The following is a 27441-nucleotide window of genomic DNA, read 5'->3' as shown; positions in this document are numbered from 1 at the left end:
AATCAGATCTTACACGGGGCAGCAGGATTCATAAACCTCCTGTTCACATGGAACATGTTCCTGGAATGATCCTGATCTCTTCTCCAAGATGCAAAGCCAAGAACAACCATAACAAAGGCACGGCCTCCTGGGACATATGTTGATATGTACAGGTGTAAATTGTTACTTCAAAAATGACTTGGGATTCTGTATGCTTTCCAAAAATATTTAAGAATAATGCTGATCATATGCTCTTGGCTGCTGAAAAAATAACCCCACTTTGTAGCTAGTTCATCAGAATGTGTTGAAAGCGTTTTTCTGCCTTTTCAGTCCTCATTTATCACCAACAGTCAAGTTTTGAGATGGGCTGGAATGTCTTTCATTACTGGATGCTACTCGTCAGCCTCCTGGGGATGAAGGCAGGCTCGGTGACTACTTCGCCTGTCCTGCAAGACTGGTGGTGCCGGCGGGGGCTGGACAGGACACGGGCAGAACCGATGCCGACTTGCGGGGACACAAGCGTCCCGCTTTGGAAGCACGCCGTTTCTGGGAGCTGTCAAACTGCCGCACGAGCAAACTTGGTGGCATTTCTTAAACATCATGCTCGTGACAGAGCAACCACAGCAGGTGCCGAGTTGCGAAGAGCGGTTTTATAAAGGCTGTTGAGGCTCCTTGACACACCATGTAGGGGCAATACTGCTTGCGACTCGTTTAGGGGAGAATTCAGCCCTTCTAATTTTAACCACCCAACAGCTGGGCTGGCTGCCCGGGCGCGGGGCTCCGGCCGCACCTCTGCGCGGTGGCTCTCCCCACCTGTTTTAGGCGCCTCGATTGGGCACTGCCCACAGGCAGTGCCGACCCGGGTGCGGGTGCCCGGGGTGATGCTCGCAGGGGTCACAGGGGGCGCGGGGCCGGGGCCGCCCCCGCCCCTCCCGGCCCGCCCGCAGCCCCGGGGCCGGCGGAGGCGCCTGCGCGCTGCGGCCGCTCGGTGCCGGCCCCGCTGGCGCCGCCCGCAGCTCCCGCGGCTCCTCTGCCTATTTTAGTCACAGCCGCGGCTCCGTGCCCGCCGCGGGACGCGGGGCCGGCAGCGACGAGCGGCAGCCCCGGGCCGTCGGGAAACTTTTCCGCGGGCGCGGGGCAGGTGAGGGGCGCTCCTCCCGTGCGCCGGCGGCACCGCGGATGGGGGGACGGCTGCGGGCGCCCGCATCCTCGGGTCCTGCAGCCCCGGAGCCCGGGGTCTCGCTCCATCGGCGGCGGCAGGAGGGGTGGGCGCCGGGCTCCGCCGTGGAGCTGCCCGGCCAGCGGGGAGAACGCGCGGTCTCGTCCCTGGTCTCTCGATCCCCTCGGTCGCTCTCCGTGTCCGGCTGCGGGCGCAGCAGGGACCGGGGTCTCCGCCTGTGCCCTGCCCGCGGGGAGGATGGACGGGTTACAGCTTTGAAAGTGGCCCTTTGGGGGAAAAGGGACCAGTTGCTCGATTATTTTCAAATTTTTAAAATTATTTTCACGATTATTTTGCATAAATGGTGGGTTTGGCGTTCGCCCGTTGTGGGCTCAAAGGAAGCTTCGGAGCGCAGAGCGGGGCTGCGGGCGGGGGTTGCGGTTGTGCCCCTGGGCTCGGGCGCTCGGCGCATCTGTGAGCGCTGTAGGCAGAGGGGAGAGCGAGCGCCAAGGCACTCACACCCTCGGGGCCGCTCAGCTCGGGAGAAGCGGGGCTGCTGTGCTGCGGCGGCGCAAGTTTTTATCACGGAGTGGATACTTTGTTGACTGTGCAGAATAACGTGTTGTTCAATTTTCTCTAGATTAAAGTGGCTAAAGAGAGTAACAAATTTCTGTAGTTACTGACGCATTTAATTGAATTGGACTTGCTGCAAGAGCGGATTGGAATACATCTTTTCTTACACCACTTTCCTATTAATTCCTACTTCATTGTAAAAGAGGAAATTGTAACTTAAACTGTAATTAACTCAGCTATACTACCTCTAGTAGTTTGTCTTTAGCTCGCAAAAGAATTATTGCCTAAATCCTCTATGCAGCTTCTGTGCTATAAGACCATAGAAAAGTTGTTAAAAGTTCTGCAGGTATAATTTAAAAAAAAGTTGAGTTGTTGTTGGTTTTTTTTGTTTGTTTGTTTTTTGTTTTTTTTAATTGCATTGACTGTAAAGTTATAGAAACATACTCAAGCAGAGACTTAATAAGCTCACTTGAATAATGTTGACCAGTAAAGCTGTGGGATATGAATAATCTCGATAGGTAATGCCTCGGGTGGGACATTCAGCACTGTCCCGTATCAGCTTGGCTGACCGGTTCTCATGCTTTACCATTTCTTGCTATGTCTGTCTTCTGTGAATGTTCTGTAGGTATCCATAAAATTCCCACATTTTTCAAAGTCATCTTTGTGACTCAATATTTGTGGACTAAACCTTTTGAAAATGCCTTTCAGAAGTTTGGTCTCTTGTACAAAGCTGTTGTTGAGTATAGCAAAATCCTAGAGCATGCTCATCTCATTTTTATTCCAAGAATTTGTATTTTCTGACCTAAGACCACCATGTATTACCTTAACTTTCTATCAAGTTCATGCACAAAAAAAAAAAAAAAAGGCTTTTTTGTTCACCATACTAATTTCTGTTAGGTTCATTAATAAAGAGTCAGTGAGTTTTCCTGTTTTCCTTTTTTTTTAATATCCTCTTTTTCCCCTCCTGTTTGAATAACAAATTGGCTTGAGTTCTCAATCATCTGAATCTTCAAATTCTTAGTTTGGCAATTCTAAATCCATATGATGGATATATACTGGATATTAAAAAATGCTCTTTTAATGATTTGTCTTATGCTCCATAAAGCTTTCATTTCAGTGGATGCTATTTTACCCCACCTTCCCAAAATTATTTGACGGTGTTGGTTGATTTTTTAACTCCTTATATTAATACATGTCTTTGCATTGAAGACTTAAGTGTATGACTAAATAGTCATGTGCTATATTAATCCTTAGTAGACATAATTAAAGTTTTAAAGGCCTGAATCTGTACTTAAAAAATTAATTTTTGACTTTCAGAGGTCACAGGAGGTAAAAAATTATAATTGCTTGTTCATTTGTGGAACTGCAGCCTTTTTCCTCATTCTTCAATATTATTTACTGCAACACTAGATGCTAGGACTAAAGAATTGATCCAAAAATTACAGTTTTTTGACATTTTGGTTATTTGTCTTTCTGGTGTTACCTGTAGACAGACACTTTAGGTCACAGCTTGTAGCTCTGCCTGTCTGCCTTTTCTGTCGATCCTCAAGCGGTCTCCCTAGTTGAAATTCAGAGCCCATGTCAAAGTCTGTCCTTATGTCATTTTGCAGACAGCATCAATCTATTTCTGTCAGCTTTTAAATACCATCATGATGGAGAAGTTCTGGTTTCTGCTGTTTCCAGTATGTTAGGGGAGCTGTAATTATTGTTTGTGAGTAGTAAGTGAAGTATTCATATAAAGAGGTATTAATATAAAGACTTTGAGGTAGTAAAGACAAAGCTTATAAAAAACTGGAGGTGGGTAGATTTAGGTTCCTGGGTTCTAATTTAGGCAATCTAGTATGTAAGCCTGACCTTCAAAAGTGTTGAACATCCCCTTACAACTCTGGACGCATTAAATAGCTTGATCATCACTTGTTGGAGAAACTCCTTTCTGTTATTTTTCAGTTTATGGCTAGTGATTTGTTGCATCAGTGTCTGTGGAGAGGAAGGGGAGACTAGGCTGTGAGGAGAACGAGATGGTCAGGTGCTGTATATTTAATTTGGCTCATTGGGCTTCCAGTCTTCTAATATATGATGCTTTAGAGCCAACTCTTAAAGTAAGGTAGCCTCTATTCCCACAGAGGAGCAATACAAAATTTTGCTATTAAAATTCAAGCATTTGGAAGGCTGATTTGATTTATGATCAGATGCAGCTGAAGTTACTTCTTGAAGCCTGTTTTGATGTTGAGTTGAAGGACTTAGGGTTGGTTCTATATCTGTATGTGAGTTTGATTGTCTGTACTTGTTTTATTGGCATTTTAAGTGGTGCTTTTACTGGCACATGACTGGGCAGTGAAAGGCTGAATATAGGTATGATGATTTTTTGGAAAAATATCTAGAGATCCTGCTGCTCCAGTGTAGGGAGTTTATATTGTTTGAAAACAACAGGAGCACCGTGATGAGATGTGTGTAAGATGAGCACAGGCATAGTTATCCAGTTAGCAATTCCCTTCTGTTCATGAGTGTGTTAAAATGCCAGTCCTGCAGCCTCACACAGGGCCAGGCTTTGGCTCCCTGCGTGAGTGGCTTTGTCAGGACAGTGAAGCTGCTCTAATGACTCTCTTGATAAATTCATGAAAGAGCTGAAAGAAAGTAGGAGTGTATTTGGATAGACCTGATGTTTGGTAACAGTTAAGCGTAGAGTTTATGACACACCCCCACATTTAGATTAATCTTTGGGAATAATTAATGTAGGAATGAAAAGAGGAAAGTGATCTTTTAAGGAATAGGTGAATTGTATATTTTGGCAAAGGATTAGATAATTTTTTTTCCTTGAGAATCGTTTCAATCCAGATATGGATGTGCTATGTCTGTGCTAGTGTTTGATCCTGTAGGATGCCTCTGCACGTTCTGTGGCATACCTTAGCTGTGTCAGGCTCTGTGCATTGGAGACAAACTGTAAGAGAGGGTTGAGGATTTGTTTCTTCCCACTGCTGTAAGAAGGGATCTAAAACACTGATTAATTTTGAAAACTGTCCAGTTTGCTTACACCCTGTACACAGGTTGATTGGGAGAAAATAATCAAAGGAAGGGATGAAGCAACTGAAATTTACTTCACAGCCCAAGAAGCACTCTCAATTAACAGAGATGTTTCAGAGTATATTCAAGTCTGCAGGAAATAGTGCATTAACTGTGACTCAAAATTTTCTCCTGAGCAGATGAGTTACATGGCAGTTAGCAATGACACACATCAGGGATGTGCACTGTCTCTACAGAATTTAATTGAATGCAAATCCCACCACATTGTATGTTACGGAGCTTGCTTGCTCATTGATGATGTGCATATATTTCATTAACAAGACTCAAGCCCACCTCCCTCTAATTTCTACTGCTGTGGCAGTGAGAGACCATACATGCCTTGCTGGTAGCAGGGTTCTCCTGTGTTTGACAGCAGACATATCTAGGACCAGTTGTGTTCCTTCAGCTGGAATCTGCTCTGGGTTGAGAGATCTTCTGGAGAGCTTGTAACACTAACTGCATTTCTTAGAGAGACTAGCTTTTAATATTCCAAAGATAGTGTCTCGTAATCTTCCAGTTTCTCCCTGTAGATTGTTTTTAATAGTATTTTTTATTTTGTATTGGGATTTGCCCACAGATATTTTTTTTCCATTTAATTGATGCAAAAGGTATATATGTTATATTTATTACTACAACAACAACAAAAAAATCCCATGTGTTAAGATTAGATTAGAAATAATATTTAGCTGTCTCATTTTCTCCAGCAGTTCCACACACAGACAACGGTCTTGCAAGCTTGTTCAAACTGTGTGTAGATCAAGTGATTTCCCTAAAAGACTGGCAGCAGACTTAGCAGCCTCTTTGGTTTGGTAGCTATGATTTAGGTGAAAGAGATAGCAAAGCATTGCTGAACTATAGATCTAGTTTACCCTTTTAAAGCATTTTTTTTCCCCATTAATAATAATGGGAAGTATATATTGGGAAGAGAGAAAATAGGTGTAAAATCCCTGTGTATGTCTACTATGTTTCGGTTTAATGCATAGTGAACTTTTTTCCTCTCCTTGCAGGAGTCTCCAAGATGAATACTACAGCAATGAGCCCACTCACTGTTACTCCACTAGGTTTTGGTCCAGACTTAAAAAATGCCACCTTTGATCCTCTCAATGAGACTGCATGTGAAAACTGGAAAGAGATTCATCATCTTGTTTTCCACGTGGCAAACATTTGTTTTGCAGTCGGACTGGTAATTCCAACTACTTTGAATCTTCATATGATTCTTCTGCGAGGCCTGCTCACCATAGGTAGGAGGATTATTCTGGAGAAAGAAATATGACAGAAATGTCTGGGTTTGACCATTATGGAGCTGGTCCCTGCACCTTATGGCAAAATTACCACCTCTATTGATGGCCGTTGTGCTCTGATGAAGCTGGTTTTGGTCTAAGACAGGATTTGTTTTGACCCTGACACACCTTTTCTAGAAAGATTATATAACCCTCTAGGCTCTTAAAACTTCCCAGAACTGTAATTTGCAATTTCAAATCTGTGAAGATGTCAGCTTGAAAACAAGCGGACATAATTTACGTCAGATGTAACTGGATGTTTGAAATTCACTTACCTCAAACCAGTTATGTCTGATCATTAAGACCTTTATTTTATATTTCAAGTAAGTACTGGGACTGTGTATTGGCGGGTGCTCTGCCTTAGTGTGTCTGAGGTAGGTGAGGTCTTCCTTGAGAAGCTTGCTGTGAGCCCATGTGTTCTTTTAGTGTGGGTTCAAACATGTGCACCAGCATTATTTTTGTTGCTGATTTGAAAGTGCAGCCTTTCGATAGGGAGTGTATTCTGTGTTCTGATATCAGTCATATTTCTCCTACCACTGTAGGAATCTTGTGACACCAGAATCTGACTTGAGAGGAAAACCTAAATTTGGCATGCCTGGGACTGAGCAAATGTGGTTCAATTTGTAACATTGCAGTCCCACAGCTATTTCAAAGCCTCTGTACCTTGTGTGGGACAAGATCCTTGTGATTGAAGAAGGAATAGTGAGTCATTGCAGTTTAAGAAAGATAAATCCAATCCAACAAGAGCATGCTTAAGTATTTTTAAGTGAGTGCTTCTTGGCATAACAGGATGGGTCAGTTTTATGATAGAAGTGTTTTGAATTTACAATGATCTTGCATTTTCTATTTTATAATTATTATAGGGTAACATCTTAAAACAGACTGCACTGGTGACCAAGGGTCTGAACATTGCAAGACCTTTTATCTTGGCTTTAAAAGCAAAAGGAGCGCTGCACTTGCTGAGCCTGCCACTTTGATCTGTAGATCTTGTAGTATTTAAAGCAGATATGGAATCAGAGTTTGCAAGCTGAGGTGGCAGCAGGAAGCAGGTTTACTTGGTAGGTAGAATGAGTAATGAGGCCTGGTTCCTAGGGACCTGTTCCCTTTGCTTTGACTCTGCCCCACCTCTGTGCTGCTCTGCAATATTGCTGCTCTTCAGTATTTCCAGACATCCTATCCTCCTGTGCCTTGCAGTCTAATTAATAAGCAGATCAAGAGTCACTATATTTTGATTCTTCTGATTCCATATATAAGTGCTGCCTTATCAGTTAGCAACCCAGACAGACTGGATAGTACTGAGTTCAATGTCATCTTCAGGGAGAAAGAGGGTAAGAACACTCATTTAGAACTGTCTCCTTTTTATCTTTGCATGAAACTTAAGGGAAAATATGTCTGTGACCTCTCCAGCCACCTCTGTTGGATGGTAGGCTCACAGTTATCTGGGAGAGACTCACTGATGCATAATCCATCACTTGATAAATATTGTCTTTGTAGGCTGAAAATGGAATCCCTAATCATACAGGATGTCTTATCTTTTAAAACAAGTGTCATTATTCAAAGTAAGGCAACTAAAAAAAGAGTAAGCATTTGGAAATTTTGTCTTTGACGTTACACAGGAGAATTCAGGTTCCCGATGTGACCCTGTTGCATCAGCAATTACAGTTTCTTTTAATTTTCAAAAACATCTGCATATGACTTTAGGAAGTTTTTATGTAACTCCTCTTTGCTAATTCATTGTGAACATTCATTTATAGGCCTTTTAAAATTAATTTTAATTAATGCAACACAAGAAAAAAATTCGTAGAATATATTGTTTTTCAGTGTAATTATACTCAGTGGACATATTCTTGATGGTTTTCTAGGAATGTTTATTGGTTGGTGGAATTTAACTTCCTTTTTTTTTTTTTTTTATTTTTACAGGATGCGCATTGTTCATCATTTGGGCTACACTCTATCGTTGTGCCTTGGACATAATGATCTGGAATTCTGTGTTTTTAGTTGTCAACCTTTTACATTTCATATACCTAGTGTATAAAAGAAGACCGGTACGTATAACAGCTAAATTTCACAAGCAGCCTAGTAAGATGCAAGAAAAGGAAGTTTTGCCCATGTTTGCTGGGCAAACCAATGGATTAGTACTTGTTTTCAGCAGGATACTTTTATGTTTGGCCCAAAATCACACTCTGGACACACTCTGGAAGTGTGCAAAAACTGGTACCAAAAACAAAAAAGAAAACAAAACCTAGCTGGAAATAAGCTCTTCACCGAGTTGACACAGCCTGTGCAAGAAAGCAGCTAAGAAATTAGATATGTCTTCCTTTCCTGGTGAGGCAGCATGAAGCTTGACTTCTGTCTTGCCTAGGAAGTAGCTTAAAACTAACTAGACTGATCTGTTACTAGACAATTGTAGATGTATAGTAAATATTTCCAGTTCAAATTGCTCTTGAAGAGTCATCGTACTACTTAAAGGGTAACTTCCTCTCTAGTTAGTATTACTAATGCTATTTTTTCAGCCTATTCGATCCATTTATGTCACCATCAAGATGCAGCCTATGATGAAACTGCTTTGTGGTTCTGCTAGTGAGCCATGGCCATGCTGTCCAGCACACACACAAAGTAGCAGCTGTGATAACAGAGAGCCAGTGAGGCCAGATTCTACCTACTCTGCAGGCACCCACAACTAAATACCCCATGCAAGTACTATGGTCTCTAATAGGGGACGAACTCGTGTTGCAGTCTTTTTGCTCAACCAATGTAGCATGTTCTGCTTTCCTTCAACCCACCTACCAATTAAGCCTTTTAATAAATCTTGAGGTTTCTGATCTTCTGTCAGATGGGACAGGAAGCGGCCAACGAAGTCAGAAATTATTGCAAAATGCAAGAGTGCACAGCTGATAGAAACCCATTTCCCTAGGAAACCAAGCCTTAAAACTTATTTGTATTTTAAAAATGAGTTGTGGCATCCTTAAACATAGGTAATGGTCCTTGGGCTTGTACCCATCCAACCCTTTCCAAAAATCTAAATAAAAGGTTACTGGAGAGTGAAAAAAGCATCCTGGGAGGATGATGTGCTGGTTTGGGCTTGAGTAAAAAGACCAACCAAACAAAAAAACAAACAAAAAAATCACCTTGCAATGTGTAAATCAATACTGAATGAAAAAAGAAAAATATTCTTTTGTAATTGCAGTTGTCTACTAAAAGGTATGTTGTCATAGGCTGGGGTATTTTGTGCATTATGGAATAGGTTTCATCCTATTGAAGAGTCAGCTATTTTCACGAAATCCTCTAGTAAATTTGTTAGAATTATTTGTAGGAGTTAGGTTAAGTGGTAGAAGTGATTGAAGTACTCTGTAGGTGGATATAAAAAGAAGGAATTGTATAAGAACATGAAACTCAACTGATAAACTCAGTCACCAAAGTTGGTAAAAAATTGCTTCTAAGAGAGGAAGGCCTGGAGTGCCTACTTTAACTTTGCTTTCTCTTTCTGTAGCCCTTTTCCCACTGGCAGTGTAACCACAGCAGAACTGAGGTGCTTGGCACTCCCATAAACTCTGCACTGCTCATGCTCTGGCAGGCAACAACAGCATATAAAAAGAGGCTAAAGGTTAAATTGCATCTGTCTACAACAAGTTGATAAATTGAGTACATGTGTTAAAAAAGGAAGAGGCTCTATCTACAGCAGAGTTCCTCTAGTATGGAGCACAGATTCACCCAAAGGTTACCATCAACAGGGCTATGTGACCTGTGCAACTTAAAAAGCTTAGCCAAAAATTAGATCTGCTAGACTAGCCAGGTAGTGCTGGTTTTTTGTATATTAAGATTTAATTTCAGTAGTCTTCTTTCCATTAAGAAATTACAGTATTTATGAACATTTCATGGAAAATATTATGCTATTTAATTGCTGTAATACATAATAATTTCAGTAATTATTAAAAAATATATGAATCTTTGTTACAAACTAAGATCAACAAGCATACTCAAAGTGATGCCTGATAGTCATGTCTTTTTAGCTGTCTAACATGTTTATTATGAACCCAAAGGCTGTTTTAACTGTTTTTCCTAAAGGAAGATAAAGAAGAGGGGAAAAGAATTAAAACTCTTAGGAACTAATTTTTGAATGATATTTTCTCTCTGCAGCTATTGTATTGCCCATCTCAATCAGTTTTGGTCATTCTCACAATAGATCTTTCCAAGGAAAGAAAGGAATGGCAGAATAATTACAAGTTAGTCGTATTACAAAATGAATAATTGATATGTTCAGTTGCTAAATATTTATTTTATTAAATGGAGGATGCAAAATCACAGTGAGTTTCTTTTCTGACCAGAAGATTATTTCTGTGGTTTTGATTCCTTGGAGCTTTACAAATTTTGCTTTTTTAGTCTGAGTGGAAGCTGAGCCTAATCAGTGTCTGATTCGGAGTTCTGGCAGCATCCCAGAATATTTCAACCCCTGCTGAACAAAACATTACACCTACCCATATGGCTTGTTTGGAATATGACCCACAAGCATGACTGGAGGAGCAGTCAGCTGTGCTTGGGAAGGGGGAATAGTCTGTTACAAGGGAGCCCATCTAAAACACAGCTCCAGTCTGCAATCTGATCGGTCTTTAAGAAAGTGGCTACACCTGCTTTCTCCTCACAGTATTACACACAAGAGGAAGATCATGAAACATGAACCATGTGCTGGTTAAGGGATTGGATTAACACTCCAGGGCCAAAACTTGCCCTCGTGTCTGTGTGCATGGTTTTGGGCTCGGAAGTCTTGGGAGCCACTTAAATTCCTTTTTCAGATGAAAATGTATTTCTTTAAGTTGCAGTGGTGATGTATTGAAAGAGGTGCAAATTAAATTGGTACAGCTGTTAAAAATGAAAGAGTTCCTGGAAAACATGTTGGTAAAACAAATAGTCATCTAGCTTTGTGGGTATATGGAATATGTTTTGAAATCAAACAGCTCAGGACAATCCTTAGCATAATACAATTTCTCTTGCAGGTTTCTTTTTAATCCTTGTTTTGTCTGTGTAGATGTCCTCTGAGGTATTAAAGATTGTGGCATAAGGAACATACAGGAAATTCTAAACCTGGATTCCATATGAATGTAGTTGCTGGTGGAATATATAACTAGTAATTGATTGTATGAAACCAGTGTAACTTTAGGTCAGGTGATGCACTGGACACAGTCAGTCCATGAGCCCTGATGTCGCACACCCACAAGAGCTGATGTCACGTTTCTGATAGTCTTGGAATAATGTTGGTGACCGAGAGAAGTGCGTGAGGAATGGAGGAAGCAAATGCCACTCCTTTCCTCAAAAAGGGCAAGAAGGAGAACCCAGGGACCTGCAGCCTGGTCAGTCTCAACTTAATCTCTGAAAAGAAGGAATAGATAGTCCTGGAAACCACTTCTATGCACATGAAGTACAAGAAGGTAAACAGGAGTGATCAGCAAGGATTTACCAGGGGGAAGTCGTGCTTAGCCAGCCTGATAATAGATGGATGAGAAACTGATTGAAGGGTTGCATCCAGAGGGTAATGATCAAAGGTTCAGAGTCCTGATGGACATCAGTGACAAGTGATGTCCCTTTCAGGTCTGTATTGGAGCCAGTGCTACTTACTATCTTCATTTATGACATAGACAAAGGGATTGAGTACACTGTCAACAAGTTTACAGGTGACACCAAACTGAGTTGTTTGACACACCTGAAGGCTGGGATATCATCCAGAGGGATCTGGACAGGCTTAAGAAGTGGGCCAATGGAAATCTCATGAAATGTGACATGACCAAGTGCAAGGTGCTGCATCTGGGTTAGGGCAACCCCCAGTATCAACACAGGCTGAGGGATGGACACATTGAGAGCAGCCCTGCTGAGGAGGACTTGGGGGTGGATGAGAGGCTGGACTTGACCCAGAAATGTGCACTCAGAGCCACAGAAATCCAGTTGTATCCTGGGCTACATCCAAAGCAGTGTGGCCAGCAGGGTGAGGGAGGTGACTGCTCTGATGAGATCCCACTGGAGTGCTCTGGGATCCCAAGCACAGAGATAGAGCTGTGGGGAAAGGCTGGGAGAATTGTGGCCTTCCAGTACTTGAAGGGAGCCTACAAGAAGGATGGAGAGGGACATTTTACAAGGACATATAGTGACAGGACAAGGAGGAATGCTTCAAACTGAGAGTAGGTTTAGATGAGATATTAGGAATAATTTCTTTACTGTGAGGGTGATGAGGCATTGGAACAGGTTGCCCATAGAAGCCGTAGATGCACAATCCCTAGAAGTATTCAAGGTCAGGTTGAAGCTCTGATGCTACCTGGTCTCATGGAAGGTGTCCCTGCCCAGGGCAGAGGGGCTGGAACCAGGTGATCTTTAAGGTCCTTTCTAACCCAAGCCATTCTGTGATAACCTGCTATGATGAAATGACTGACCCAATAGCTGAGAATGGTGACTGTCCTCTACCTTGATTTCAGTAGGGTTTTCAACACTGTCTCATGTAAAATCCTGATAGAGAATCCGTTAAAGTGTGGCCTGGATAAGGACCCAGTGAGATGGATTGAAATCTGGCTGAATGGCTGGGCTGAGTGTAGTAATCAGAGGTAAGAAGTCCAGCTGGAGGTATGTACTGCACAGACGCTAGTGTGTGGTGTGTAACCTCAGGGCCAGTGCTAGTCCTAGTGCTGTTTGACATCTTCATTCATGATCTGAGTGGTGGGGAAGATGTGTACCCTGATGACACAAAACTGTGAGGAGTGGATGATAGGCCAGAAGGTTGGAAACCATCTGGAGGGGCTTCAGCAGGCTGGAGAAATGGGCCAACAGGAACCTCATGGAGTTCAACAGAAAGTGTGGAGTACTACACCAGGGGAGGAATAATCCTGTGCATCAGCACATGCCACAGACTGACCAGCTGGAAACCAGCTTTGTAGAAAAGGACCTGCAGGTCCTGGAGGAAGAGTTGAACATGAGTCAGAAACTTGCCTCTCTCTCTTACTTTCTGCCATTTTTTCTTTGCTGCTTTTCCTTATTCTCTGTTCTGTGTTTTATTTTAGTTTATTCATTATCTGAAACTTATTGTTCTAATTTGTCTTCCTCATGGCAAATATGCAGGCTTTATTCAAGCTGCCTCTGCTTTCAGGAAGGCTGTAATATTGTCTTGTCCCCTGCTTCCTTCATTCAGGGAAGATTTCCAGGCTTGGGATTTCAGCCAACATCCTTTCTCTCATTGCTGCTGCCTGCATTTGGGTGGGCTCTTAGATGTGGGATGTTCAGCTGGCAATGTTTTTGGGGGTATTTTTCCCTCCCTCATCACATGTGGTTTCAATATATTTGGTTTGTTTTTCAGGACTTGCTTTTCTGCTGCAAGTAAGCCAAGAAGCTCAGGGATGAGAGAGGCTCCCAGGAGAGCCTGAGAGATAGCCAGAGTGACATGTGCGTGTGGTGTGAAAGACAACCTCATTTTTTTTCTCTGTATAATTCTTGCCCAAGTTCTAGTCACTATTGCATCAACAGAAATCTCAGAAGGCTCCTTGTGTGTGATTTAATGTGCCGCTTGGATGGAACAGCATTCTAAAGCACGAGTATGCCAGCCTAGCTAATTTTAGATAAGGTTTTGGTCACCCTGTCATAGGCAGTGTTTGTGGATAGACATCACACATTTACCACTTCTTTCCTTGCTTAAGCATAATAAAGCCAAAGATGTTCCTCAAGCTAAAGCATGTGTGCAGTCTTACCTGTTTTTAACTAATTCATCTGTGTTTATTGATGTCTCTTGTTTTCCCAATCTAGATCAAGATAGAGAAGGAGCTTAGCAGCCTCTACAAGAGGATGTTTGAACCTCTCCATGTGCCCCCAGAGCTCTTCCAAAGACTAACTGGACAATTCTGCAACATTCAGACTTTAAAGACAGGTCAAGCCTATGCAGCAGAAGATAAAACATCAGTTGATGAGAGGCTAAGCATCCTGCTGAAGGGGAAGTAGGTTCTATAAAAGCTTGGGGACAGTCTTACGCTTTGTGTGATAGTTGAATAAATTAGAAAATCATTGAGGTTGTAATTGTTTGTAGCATGTTATGGTCTATAGTCAAATAGTCTATACTTATAGACTCTTTTGTGACACCATTTTCAGATGATGGTGATATCTTTTATTGGGAGCACATTGTGTATCCACTTGCATGTGCAGCTGCATGGATTTTAGTGGGAATTATACTTGTGTAATACCAAAGTCAGTATCTTGCAAAAAAATGCAAGAGGTTTGTTTGGATCTTAGATATCTCAGTCATCTTCTCAGTCCATTCTCAGGTTTTAAGGTTAAAAGATGTGGTGCATGAGGGAAGGAAAAGTATCCCTCTGGTGGGCTTTAAAACAGCAGGCCTTTGGACTTGATTCATTGCACCTGTACATGCAAGTAGAGCAGGGCAGGTGCACTGCCCAGAGGCAGACAGAACCTGGGTGAGAATGGGTAAAATACATGCCCATGGCCAAGCTGTAATCTTGGAACTCATACTAAATTCTGGCCAAAATTTTAACCAGTTTCTGTTGGCAGCAACAGTGATGTCAGGCTTAATTGTTTTTTTACTCATTACCACAAAGCTACTTATCTAAGGGAAGCCTGACTCTGGTCTGGCTGTATAACACAACCTTTCTCATATTGAATAACAATGTTTTGTGGGTACGTGCCATGTTTGTTAATTCTCTATTTATCTGGCAGCCTGTTCTGCTTGGAATCAGTGGAGGTTTAGGCAGAAAACAGGGTAGCTCTGGGAGTGATATTCCAGAAGATGAACATATTTTTTCCTGTTACCGGCTGCTTTGTCATTGTCAATAGTCCTACCCAAATTTAGATTAAATTAATCAGCCTCCATGATTTTAAAATGTTGTTTCATACATCTTTATTTCCAGAATGAAGGTGTCTTATCGAGGGCATTTTCTACACAATATTTACCCCTGTGCCTTTATAGATTCTCCTGAATTTCGATCAACACAGATGAACCGGGGTGAGAAATTCCAGGTACATTTTGTTTTAAATGTCACTGCATATGGGCTGGTGAGACCACAAAAAAAAATAGAGGATAAATTTGATTAACAGTGAACTATTAGACTTGGATAATTTCGCTAGCCTTCTAGTACAGGTGTTTGAAAATGGACCATATCAAGAATAACTTTTAAAATTAAATGCTGTGAAGCAGTATTATGATGGTGTGCACTAAGCAGTCTGGCTTTTGCTATTCTGTTCTCTTTCACTGTTTCCAAGTTTATTTTGTGTTAAGAAATTGTTCAGGACAAATAATTGAAGAGGCAGTTTTGATGGAAAATGTGATGATATGAACAGGTCTCATCGCCAGTTAAAAAAAAAAAAGTGGGGAAAATCATTATTGTAATAATGAAAGTCTAGAAGTTCAGGCACTAGTAATCAGAAATTGGTATTTATAAAGGTGTATTAATACCTCTGTCATTTTGCAATTTGTTAAAGAAACATAAGCTGAACATTATCTCAGAATAAAAATATTCATATGGGGAACAATAAGGGTATACGTCTCTGGCAGTGTAATTATGCTGGTATATTAAATATATTTTATTATAGTTTGGGGGGATGGAATACTGTTAGAGAAGGTTTTTTTCTCCATAGAAATGGCTATTTTGCTACCTCTTACGTGATGTTCTTTAGCTAGGTATGTGTAATGCCCAGACTGACTGACTGATGCATCCACACTGATACCGTGGCAGAAGGGGAGGGAGGCAGAGCAGCGCAGAATCTAAAATCAGTGATTGATGTCATATGTTCCAGTCAAACGTTAGGCTTAGTGCCAGGGGGAGAGACTTGTCCAGATGCATTCATTTTGCAGCAGTGAGGCCTCCCACAGCCTGGCTGCCCTCTTGGCACAGCCCCTTTCTCTTGGAAGCAACTGGATACGTATCAGTCCCTCTCAAGGGAAAAGGGTCATGCCTCAGCTTCTGCCTGCCTTAGAAGTTACTGTAATCTGGAGCAGTGTACATCCTTTACTCGTGGGTTCTGCTTGTTGCTGCCATGTAAATACCGACAGCCTTGCTGTTTCAAGAGCACACGGATTCAGTCTTAAGGACCCCATCTGCTGGCAGTGCTGGCGAATTCTTCCTCAGATTGTGGGCTTATATTACAGTCTTTGGAGTTAAAAATCCATGGATATATGACAGTTTTCCATTATTTCTCGGACCCAATAGGTTTTTAATTTTTTTTTTCAGGATATAATGTTATCTTGTAAAAGCAGAGAGCACCTGATTTTGATTTTTTCATAGATGCCTGACTTCCCCTTGCAAAACATGCCCCTGGGTATGACCAGTGTGGGTTTTGGTGTGTCATTGCCCTCTGCTGGCACAGGGGGATGAACCTGGCAGGTCCAGCCTCCCATGAGAGAGGGGGCAAGCTCCCCTGTAAATACCCATAACTGGGTTATCAATAACTGAGCAAACAGAGCCTTGGCTCAACTGCTACAAGGTAGTACTTGTGGGATCAGCAGGGCTGATGGTTATGAGAGGAAGATGGAAATATTTTTTTTTAATCACTAAAAACTTTTTGATTGAGACCCTTGGGTGACACCAGTTGTTCCTGTTTGGTGACAGTGATGTAAAATAAAACCAAGCTACATATAGGGCTATTGCAAGTACTGTTATCACTACAGGACTGCCTTCATATATAAATTTCCTCTTACATAAATGCCTTTACACTTTGGGAACTCATGAGAGATTTTTCCCGTGTTATTGTCCCCTAGGTTTTCTGAAAAACAAACTGGCTACACATATTACTTAAAAACATAATGATAAAAAATAGCTGACAATTTTTACATTTGTAAATATCGCATTCATAACAAAGGGATACCAAAAAGCTTGATGGCTTTAAGAGTTATTTTAATTGGAGGCAAAAATAAAATGGTATCACTTATTTAAAAGCATGTTTAAATGTGCTCATCTTAAAACATTTTCAAATGTGCTAATTCTGAGCATGTAATTTTTTTCAGGTCACTATTATTGCAGATGATAACTGCAAGTTCCTGTGCTGGTCCAGGGAAAGGCTGACTTACTTTCTGGAGTCTGAGCCATTTCTTTATGAGATCTTTAAGTACCTTATTGGCAAAGATATTACAAATAAACTTTATTCATTGAATGACCCAACCTTAAATGACAAGGTAAGCAGCTTAAGTTTTGTTTGGGAATTTTCCTCCCACACAAAAATGTGTTTTTACTTCAATTTTAAATGCTCTTAAAGCACCTTATTTTAACCTGCTGCCACCAGCTGCTGAATGCACACTCATGGCCTTTGAGTGCCAAGGTGTGAGTCAGTGCCACATTTCTTCCAGAGCAATATTGGTTAAAGTTAACACAGTAATGTACAAGAAAGCTGAGTAACTGAGATTCAGAAGGGATCAGCTTGTGGAAATATTTCTAGCTAGCTATTAGACATGATGGCCAGTAGCTAAAAAGATGCTTCTCCCTGGGTATCCTTTCTCACTAACAAATGAGTGCCTTTGTAAAAAGAAGCTTCAGAGTTTTTTTCTTAAAAATTTTTCTTACCAGGGGCAAACAATTATGTCATACTGATTACTAGTAAGAATAATTTCAACATGTTTTTGAGGGTTGCAAATGCAAGAAAAAAAGTAATCATTATGTTGATATGATGCAGTTAGTGGAAGGAATCATGAAATACATGTAATTTTATTTATTTGTATTTTATATGTAAACCATTAAGTGGCCTAACTCGTTCTTTGCCTGTAGAGGGAGTGTGTTTTAGGTGTCCTGGTTAAGTGGTTTGGTGTACTCATGGATATATGAACCATCTTGGTTTACTTTTGTCTCCTTACTTATTCCTTATCATAACTTTGAAGAATTAAAAAATCCAACAAATTTTGCCCCTCCTTTGACTTAACATCTGCACACTTTAGCTTCACTGAGTCTTTGTTTTTAGTTGCAATAGTCACATAAATTTAAGATTATTGTAGCTGGTTGATTATAGTAAGTTTTGAAAATGTATGTTGTAAAAACTGAGTGAGCATTTGGGAAATTTGTAGTATCTTTTTATTCTTCCTAAAATAAAAATCCTGTTGCACGAGCTCTTCCTACATAACTTAGGATGAGAACTGTCAAAGAAATTCTTAATTTTCCCATTTCCAGCACTCTATGTTCATGTCACCTCTCACAAGCTTCACTGTCAAATATAAATATTATTGGTGTCTTTAATGCCTTTTAACTGGTGTCAATCTCATCATAAAATGTCGTGGTTGACTTCTGTACATAGGGGACAATGGAAATAAACTGAGTATTGATTATCCATATTTGAGATGGTAGTAAGAAGGTAAAACTATCAAATAATTATTTGTTGGAAAACAGAAAAGTATGAATTTATTTTGTAAGAAAGCTTGTGATTTTTCTCCTACCTAAGGAGACTTTCACTAGTGTTGAGCAAATAGTCATTCCTTTCGGCATGAAATAGGATTCTAGTTCCTGACTTTTAAAATTCAGTAAAGTGGAGTTATCCATTATAGTCTTGTCATTGATTGCCACCTTTCACATATACCTAAAATAGCATTCTGACTTGCAGTAATACCTAACGAGGTACAATGTATGGCTTCGTATAAATGTTATAGTACAAAGGCTTCTCAGGAAGGCTACTCAAAGCAAAATGGAAGCTCCTCAGACCATTTGACAGGCAGAGGATAATGCTCACCTGATGCATTTAGTCTGCAGTAGAACCGAGAGCCAAATGGTCATCTACTGGGAAGGAATGACATTCACCACTTTTCTAATATGATGAAATAAAAAGCCAGTAAAATGAACATGTTTCTGTTAAGGTATAAATTGCCTCTATATATAGCATGCTGTTTTGTTTAGCAAGGAGGACCACGTTCATCATAAAGACTACATGTAATTGCAGAGCATCGTACTTAAATAATGAATTACCAGATAATAAACCCCAAGCTTTCTGTAAGAAAATACATGAAAATTTCAGTATGAAAGCAAATTGAAATTGAATAATTAATGTGCAGTTTCATACTTGTCAATGTTCCAATTCCAGTATATTACTGGCATTTTCTATTGTCATTTAAATTGATTTACACTGCATAGAATCTTCTCCTATAACAATTTTCTTGTATAATTGCAGCTGAGACCAGAGCATCTATTACAAGGGAAATAGTAACTTTCCATTTTTATTTTAATTTGCTTGATATCTTTTTAAAAACAATAATTGTTTTCTTTGTTAGGCTTCAAAGAAGATTGATCGACAGCCCAGCCTTTGCTCCCAGCTCTCTGTGATGCAGATGAGGAACAGTATGGCCAGTACCAGTGACAGCGAGGATGGCTTGCAGATGTTCCTTCGTGGGACTTCCTCTGCATCCTCTCTTCGTGAGTGCTCAGAATAGTTGGTGCCAGTTTTGAACACGGCTTGGGTTGACCATTAGAGACTACTGCAGAACTCCTGTTGCCCTCTGTGGGCTCCCTCCTCTGTGGGAGCAGACTGTAGCTTTTTGGGTGCTGCTGTACATCAGCTAAATGAAGGGACCTTACCACAGGGCAGTCATTAGCTGCATGAAGCTTTGTGTGCTAAATGAAGATACCTCATATACATACTGGAAAAAGAGCCCAACATATGTGGCAATAATCTTTGGCATAATATTTATGTTTAGACATAATATGGAATGTTTATAGTAATGGGGCAAAACTGAATGTACAGTGCCGGTCACAGTAGTATGTCCTTTGGTCTGTGACTGGTGCTTGTAGAAATTAAAAACCCAAACAAAACATTTCCCCTCAGCAACCTGGTGTTCTACTTTTCCTCCTGAGACAGTTTGTATTAGCAGGGTCTGGAGAAATGTGGTATATGTCAAATATTTTGATGTCACCTGGAAAATCTCCAAATATCCTCACAGGCTCTCCTCTCCAGTGCTTTGTATGACAGAAGTAGTAGAGAAGAGATGAAGTGAGAGAAGAAACCACATCTGACCATTTTGCTTCTATTCTTGTAATTTATTACTTTATGGAAACATTCTAAATTATTCTTTCTAGGCTTTTGCTGTCAGCTGTTTTTAGTTCACCTGAATCTAAATGTCAACATTAGCCTGAATTCTGAAAGCAGCCTTTGAATAAAAAAGCCACAGAGGATGCTAAATTTTTTCATTTGGCACAAGCTGTTAGTTTAACAGCATTTAAAAGGATCATACAGGATTATTTATTTTGATTTTGGCAATGTTACTTTTTAGTGATTAAAAGTCAAATATATGAGGAAAAAATCACTACCAGTTATTTGTTATGGTGAAAATCTCTGCTAAGAAGAGGAAATGTTTTCAAATATTTGCATTTTTCTGTTTAATTATCTGTTTTTCTTTGTGTTCCTCACAGTTCTCATCCAGGAACACCTTCAGACTTGGAGGGCCTATCTGGTTTTACTCCTTAACATTGGTGTAGTCTGCATGCCCAGATAGATAGAAGCAAAGGCCCTGCTAGTGCCTCCCCCTACTAGAACATCAAGGGTGACACCTGGGATATAGTTTGATGAAAAATCCAGTATTGTTTTCTTTTTCTCCTCCATTCCCTGCAAGGACATTCAGAATCACAGTACAGTTGAGGCAGTAAAGGACCTCTGGAGATCATCAGGTCCAAGCTCATGTCCAAAGCAAGATCAGCTACAGCAGGGCTATGTCCAGTCAAGCTTTGAATATTTCCAAGCTGGAAGATTTCACAGCCTCCCTGGGCAATATGCTCCAGGGACTTACCACCCTCACGGCGAAAAAATTTCCCTTATTGCAACTCATGCTTGCTTTCCTTCTTTCTTTAGTGCGTGCCTCTGAGAAGAGTCTGGCTCTCTCTTCTGTGTTGCCTTCTATTAGGTAGCAAAAGACAAGAGTCACATCCCCTGGGAGTCTTCTGTTCCTGAGACTGAACACACCCAGCTCTTGCAGCCTTTCCCTCACTGCTCCAGCCTCTGCCCATCTTGGTTGCACTCCTCTGCTCTCACTCCAGTATGTCCATGTCTTTCTTGTACAGAGAGGCACAAAACTGGACACAGCACTCCAGATCCTGCCTCACAAATGCCAGATGGAGGGGGTTAATCCCTTTCATTGACCTGCTGGCTATGCTCTTGCTTATATGGCTCAATATATGCTGCTAATGTGGCCCAGTGTATGAATGGCATTCTTCACTGCAGGGGCAGTCTGCTGACTCACATTCCATCTGTGTCCACCAGGACTCCCGGGTCTGTTTCTGCAGCGCTGCTTTCCAAGCAGCTGGGGCCTAGGCTGTAATGCTGTTTAGGTGTGTCATGTCCCAGGTGCAGGGATTTGCCTTTCATGAACTTCTCCTTTCTGTCAGTTCTTTTCTCTTGTTTCCAATGGCCTGTCCAGACTCACTGCCCTACCCTGTCAGCAGTTTCCCTCACTACCTGGCTCTTGTCTGTGAACTTGGCTGGACTGCATTCCATCCCATCAACCAGGTCATTCATATCTTGTATATTATAGGCCTTGGCATTGGCACTTGAGGACACTGCTGGTAACAAACTACCTGACAGCTGGATTTTGTACTGCTGTTCACCACCCTGTGAACTTGGCAGTACAGCAGATTTTCCACCTAAGCTGTAGTCCATCTATCCAGTCTGTTTTTTACCCACTTTTCCGGAAGGATTCAGTGGCAGCCTGTGGAGGGCTGTGCTACCGTCCTGGTAAACAACATCCACTGTACTCCATTCATCCACAGAGCCCATGATCTCACCACCAAAGGTGGAAGGTGGTCAGACGCAATCAGCATCCGTGATGGCTTTCCCAGCCACCCTCCCATCCCCCGTGTGCTAGGACATGGCTTCCAGGAAGACTGGCTCCATAATCTTTCTGGGAAATGAATTTAGACTGATAGGTCAGTAGTTACCTGGGTGTTCCATCTTGCCTTTCATTAAAATGGCTGTCATGTTGGCATTTTCATTTATCTCCCCTGACTGCAGTCATCTTTCCAAGCTGATAGAGAGGGGCCTTGTGATTTTATCAGCCAATGCTTGGCACCCTTGGATGCAACCCATGTGGTTCCACAATCTTGTGTTCATCCTGTCAACTTAGTTGTTCCTAACTCAGTCCAGTTTTCCTGTCAGTCAAGCATCACTCAGTCTCTAGCAGTGGATGCAGAGCCCTAGCAGGCCTCAGGACAAACCTCTAAAGCAAAAAAAACCCCAAAACAAAAAAGTTATATAATATCTCAGACTTTTTCATGTCCCTGTGTCCTGTGCTGTGTCCTGAGCTGTGGTCTTGCAGTTTCCCTGGTCTTTCTTTTGTTGCTGATTTATTTGTAGATGCCTTTCTTGTTGCCCTTCACTAGATCCAGGTCTAGCTGAGCTTTGGCTTCCCTCATTTCATCATCGCATGCTTGGGCCATGGTTCTGTATTTCTTCCAAGGAGCTCATCCCCACTTACACTGTGTGTGTGTGTTTGAGATCTCTCAGAACTTTCCTGTTCATCTATGCCAGCCTTTTGCTGTGCTTGCTCAACTTTCTGTACACTGGAATGGACTGTCCTTGTGTTTTGAGGAAGGTGCCCTCGAAGATCAACCATCTGTCCTTGGGTCCCTTTGCAGCCCACGTCCTATAGGTTCCTGCCAAGTAAAACCCTGAGCAAGCCACAGTCCCCTGTCCTGTAAGGTTGTAATTCCACTATTTGTCTTGCACGCTGGTCAGTATCTTAAACTCCACCAGTTCCTGGACGCTGCAGCCAAGATTACCAGCAGCCTTCAGCTCCCTGATGAGTTCTTCCTTGTTCATCAGTGACAGGTCCAGCAGAGCGCCTTCCCTAGTTGACTCATCGATCACTTGTGTGAAGAAATGGTCTGCTACGTTCCAGAAATCTCCTGGACTGCCTGCTCCCAGCCCTGTTGCCTTTCCACCAAATACTGGGGTGGTTAAAATTCCCCACGACTACCAAGGCCTGTGATCCAGTTGTTGAAAGAAGGCTTCCTTCTACTTGGTCTTCTTGAATCCGCTCTTCCTGTAGCAGATTCCTGCCATGAAGTCTCCTGTGTTGGTCTGTTCTCTGATCTTTACCTTTAAACTCTCAAGTGGCTTTTTACCTGTTCCATGCACAACAAAGTTCCATGAAATTGAAGCCACTCCTTTGCATAGAGAGCCTTTGGTTGAATTTGCACGCTCAGATAGAAATTGTAAAACAAATGTGTTTGTGTGATTAGTTAGAATTAAAATGTCTCTTCCAGGCTTAACAGCAAAACTCTTACACCAGTATTTCAGCTTTGGGAGAAAGTAATTGAAGCACATGACAAGTTCAGTTGTAATTATGTAAATTCCCAAGATGCATTTGTGCTTAGCACATTCTTGATAAATACACTTCGCTCTGTTGTACTTTTCCTTGGTTTGTGTACCTTTTTTTGGTATACAGGGTGTGCTTTCCCCGAGAGAGGAGTTTATGTGTCTTTTATGTTCTGAAATTCCTTGGCCCAGCTGAGGCAGCAGCCTCCCAGGTCCAATATTTTCCCTTACTTTTGGGGAGACAGAGGGATTGCCCCTACACCAGTGCAACATACACTTTGGGAAATATTTTTATTTATTTCTTCTTTGCATTTTGATTGTGAAATTTCTGACTTCTGTAAAAGGTTTGTTTATCTCCTTGAACTGTAATCCTTCATTCTTTGTTTTTGCCAAGATAGCTTGTTAGTTATTCCTGGGTACTGTCATTGTCAATGATGGGTTGCTACCAAGGTGAGCTCTGCTTAAAGATTTGTATTCAGTGTGGATCGTGGCCATGTATGCACTTCTTTTCAGATCACAGGGAAAACTGAACAAAAAAATCTGCCATTTACATTGCCACTGCTGTGTTTTCAAAAATCTCCTGGGTGCTCTCAGTACAATGGTTGGGGTATTTTTTTGTCTGTTTTTTTAAGATTTAGTATAAGGCACATGCTGAGGCTTACAGTCCCAGTGTTATTCCCTGGACCCTCCTTCTACAGTCATACATTTGTTTATTTAGAACAAGCAAACACAATCCAAAATCCTCAGAAGATTTTGTGAGAAACATATGGAAATGAAAAACTTACTTTTTTTTTGTTTAGTTAGAATAAAAAATGAGTGAAAGGAACTTATCTGTACAGGAACTCTATGGGAATACTGTCTTGTCAGTGCTAGGCTATTGCTGTGTGGACAGAAGCCTCCTGTTACAAATGTAATATTTGACTACTACAATATAAATAAGTTTTCTTCTATTTTCCACATTTTTTGAAAAAATGAGCATTTGTATTTTTGTATAATCACAGCTTTTGAAATTATGCTTTTATCAGTGCTATAAACAATAAGCTTTGGCTCTTTTTCTCAAGAAATTAATACTAAGCCTTTTTCAAAGTGTTTAGTAATAAAAGAGTTACAATTACTAATTAGTAGATCCCAAACTACAATTACTAACAAAAGTATGTTTTGAATTTAATTAACTAAGAAACCCAACTAACTGTTTGCTTTTATATTAAGGAAATAACCAACAAGAGTTCTATAATGCTTACGGAGTGAGTCGTTTGCAGCATGATGTTTTCTGTTGATAACATCACATTAACTCAGCAGGCATCCTCAAAAAAGGTACTAAAGTGGGGTTTGTTTATCATGTGACACTTGTGCTTGACATCCATGGTCCATCTATATGTAATTCATGAGTAAGTGAAATAGATGTATCTCTTTTTCCAAAATTTGAATTAAGTAATAGTAGTTCAAGCCTAGTTTCACCCGACTTTCAGTCCTTTAAATAGTATTTTGGTATTAGTTTCTATTCTGTGATTCTATTGCTTGACAGCCATTCACATATTTACTAGAGATACAGTCTCTTTTTCTGTGGTGCTTGTTTAAGATAGCTCAGACTTTCTCGTCTATGTATCTGTATTTGTTAACTTCTAAGCTGAGCAGGAGTGTAGAAAGGTTTTGGTTTGGTAATGCTTTGAGTGGTATAATCAAGTTATGTTCTCCCAGTTTGTGACTCATAAAAGCAGGATTTGGTTTCACAGGAATTTTAATATGTATTTTGGTTTAGGCCCTCAAGAAAGGGCAACAAAACGTAGTGAAAGGAAGGTCTGACTCAGTCACCTGAACATCCATCCAGCATTGGATAGTGGCATCAGTAGACAAAATTTGTACTTGGGGCAAATAAGAGCATGTCTTTGAAACAAGCAGGCTGAGAGAATTAGACCTTATATTGGATCCTGTTGTACAAATTCATGGCTGCTTACTTCTGTTTTCTGGAGAGAGTTAAGTACTTTTAAACAGAAGAAAACTATTTTAAAAATAGCAATAAATTACACTGAAACACAAACCCCTTAAAAAAATAAGCTGGAACTGTAATTCAGCATTTTCAGGCACCCTTTCACCTTTGGTCTCCCAGCAAAGTCAATTTTATATCCAAATGTACCCACAGACTTTGGATGGGGCACGTTAGCCAGTTAATTGATTTAGTTATCCTTTGTTTAGGCCATAAAACACACCTGTGGGAAAGAAATGTTTAACAATTTTGGTATCTAAAAATGTGTTTGAGTAACCCTGTATCATGGCAGTTTAAGTTGTTTTTGAATGTCAGAAGAAAATACTAGTACATTTTTAACATAAAAAGTTCTAAAATGCCAATTCCAAACTGTCTTTGTGAATGTGACTTAAAAATGCAGTATTATCATAAGTTGCTGGTGTTGCCTGCAACTGTATTTTGTTCTGTGTGTAACACATACAGTGCAAATGAGTCTTTCCTCATAAGTGGGCTTCCTTAACACAGCATTTTACTGTATATCTGATAAACCTTTGTAAAAATAGGAGTGTGTTATGGCTATCAGTATTTTTTTCAAGAATACTTTAATTTTTAGCTTGTATGCAAACAGTCTGTTAGCAAGACCTTTATCTCTTGCTGTTTTCTTCTCAAATGCCTGCTGTTTTCTTCTCAGAATCTTTCATAATCTTTTTGGTCATCATGTATTAGCTGAGGTTTACAACCTCATACTGTTGTGGTGGTCTAACTCTAGAAGAGGGTACTGAGAGAAAAACACCTCCACATGGAGATGCAATTTCAGACTGAACAATGGAAAATCGAACTGTTCAACTGATGTCAAAGGAGTTCTCTGGTCTGGCCCTCATGCTGAAAATTTAACTGCAATAGAGGTAGTTTGCAGTGGTAACTTGTACAAAAACTCCATTTAATGTCTTGCCGGTAATAGCTGTGGCGTGAGCTCTGCTCTGGCAGACAAGTTGCTGCTTTTCTAAAAGGCAGTTTTGTTGCAGTGAAATCACTGTCAGTCAAAAGTTATGTGGCCTTTGCCTGTAAATCTTGTTTTCTCAGTGGTTGTTTATCTTGTATAAGTTTTACATTATCATACTGTGTAAAACTTACGAAGATGTGTCAGAGAAGGTTTAGGTTGGATATTGGGATAAGGTTCTTCACCCAGAGGGTGGCTGGGCACTGGCACAGGCTCCCCAGGGAAGTGGTCACAGCACCAAGCCTGGCAGAGTTCAAGAGTGTTGTGTCTAAGCGTTTGGACAATGCTCTCAGGCACATGGTGTGACTCTTGGCGCGTCCTGTGCAGGGCCAGTAGCTGGACTTGATCCTGATGAGTCCCTTCCAACTCAGCATATTCTATGCCTTTATGCTTTAAAGGCAGTTGTGGCTTTGATCATGTGCCCACCTGAGGTTTGCTCAGTGCACTGAGGAACTTTCCCCACAGCCAGGCAAGTGTGCAGATGTACACACCTTCGTACTTGGGGCAGCCATTCATGTTGCTGTAATTGAATGGAGATGCGTCTGTGGGTGAGTGTAATGGTGAGAAAATGACCTCCAGGGAACAAGCAGTGGGCACCTTGTACAGTCAGGGTTTGCACTGAACTTAGGGAGAATGCTGTGTCTGTGGTTAGCAACAGGCACTGCTGGTTCATAGCAGCTTGGCTGTCCCGTGTCTAGAATTTCCTGGTTCCCGTGGCCAGATAACAAATAAACCTTCACTTAGAAAATCCTCTCATGAAGAAACTAGGGCAGGATCACCAGATTGTGTCCACTTTGTCACAAACAGGTGTATGTAGCAGGTGTATGCTGTTAAATTAACTGGTAGTTTCTTTGTAACTGTGACAGGCCCAGGCCGGACATCTCCATACCTGAGGACTTCGGCAAAGATGAAGCCGATAGAAGAAAGCGTTGAAGATGATGTCTTTGAAGCACCGTCTGCTGATAAGCTTGAACTCCAGCGGCTGCCTTAAACAGTTGTGTCCTCAGGTGTATCAGAGCTTGCACAAAGCTCCAGAGCAAAAGGAAGGAGTTGAATTTGGGAGCAATCCGAAAGCTACACCCACCTCTCCATGTTTGAATTTACTGCAGCATATGCCAGTGGCTTCTAGATGGAAATGTCATGTTTTATTTTACTTCTAAATAAAATAAATAAAAACTTG

General features: G+C 41.1%; 1 protein-coding gene across 3 annotated transcripts; it reads left to right on the top strand.

Moving 5' to 3' along the window:
- The first annotated feature begins 983 nt into the window (after positions 1-983).
- BVES (blood vessel epicardial substance) lies at positions 984-27441 on the top strand. 3 transcript variants are annotated; one of them, XM_048298669.1, is made up of 9 exons: positions 984-1120; positions 5779-6012; positions 7972-8096; positions 13825-14012; positions 14937-15045; positions 17030-17197; positions 19268-19409; positions 24508-24609; positions 27126-27209. In XM_048298669.1, exons 2-8 carry the CDS (start codon positions 5790-5792, stop codon positions 24573-24575), a joined length of 1023 nt encoding a protein of 340 aa, XP_048154626.1. In that variant the 5' UTR covers positions 984-1120; positions 5779-5789; the 3' UTR covers positions 24576-24609; positions 27126-27209. The 3 variants fall into 3 exon arrangements, with proteins under 3 accessions (XP_048154626.1, XP_048154627.1, XP_048154625.1); XM_048298670.1 differs by lacking the exons at positions 24508-24609; positions 27126-27209 and adding an exon at positions 22804-23392 and having other exon boundaries at positions 985-1120; XM_048298668.1 differs by lacking the exon at positions 24508-24609 and having other exon boundaries at positions 988-1120; positions 27128-27441.

The sequence above is a fragment of the Corvus hawaiiensis genome, chromosome 3 (genome assembly GCF_020740725.1).
Source record: "Corvus hawaiiensis isolate bCorHaw1 chromosome 3, bCorHaw1.pri.cur, whole genome shotgun sequence".
NCBI classification, from domain to species: Eukaryota; Metazoa; Chordata; class Aves; order Passeriformes; family Corvidae; genus Corvus; species Corvus hawaiiensis.
Note: the sequence above shows the minus strand (reverse complement) of the source record. Positions and strands in the feature narration are given on the sequence as shown.

What these genes read in the sequence shown, in the direction of transcription:
- BVES (XM_048298668.1), top strand. Translation starts at nt 5,790, where the DNA reads ATGAATACTACAGCAATGAGCCCACTCACTGTTACTCCACTAGGTTTT. An exon ending in TAGTGTATAAAAGAAGACCG is followed by an intron (nt 8,097 to 13,824) that starts GTACGTATAACA and finishes TTCCCAATCTAG; the next exon opens with ATCAAGATAGAGAAGGAGCT. An exon ending in ACCGGGGTGAGAAATTCCAG is followed by an intron (nt 15,046 to 17,029) that starts GTACATTTTGTT and finishes AATTTTTTTCAG; the next exon opens with GTCACTATTATTGCAGATGA.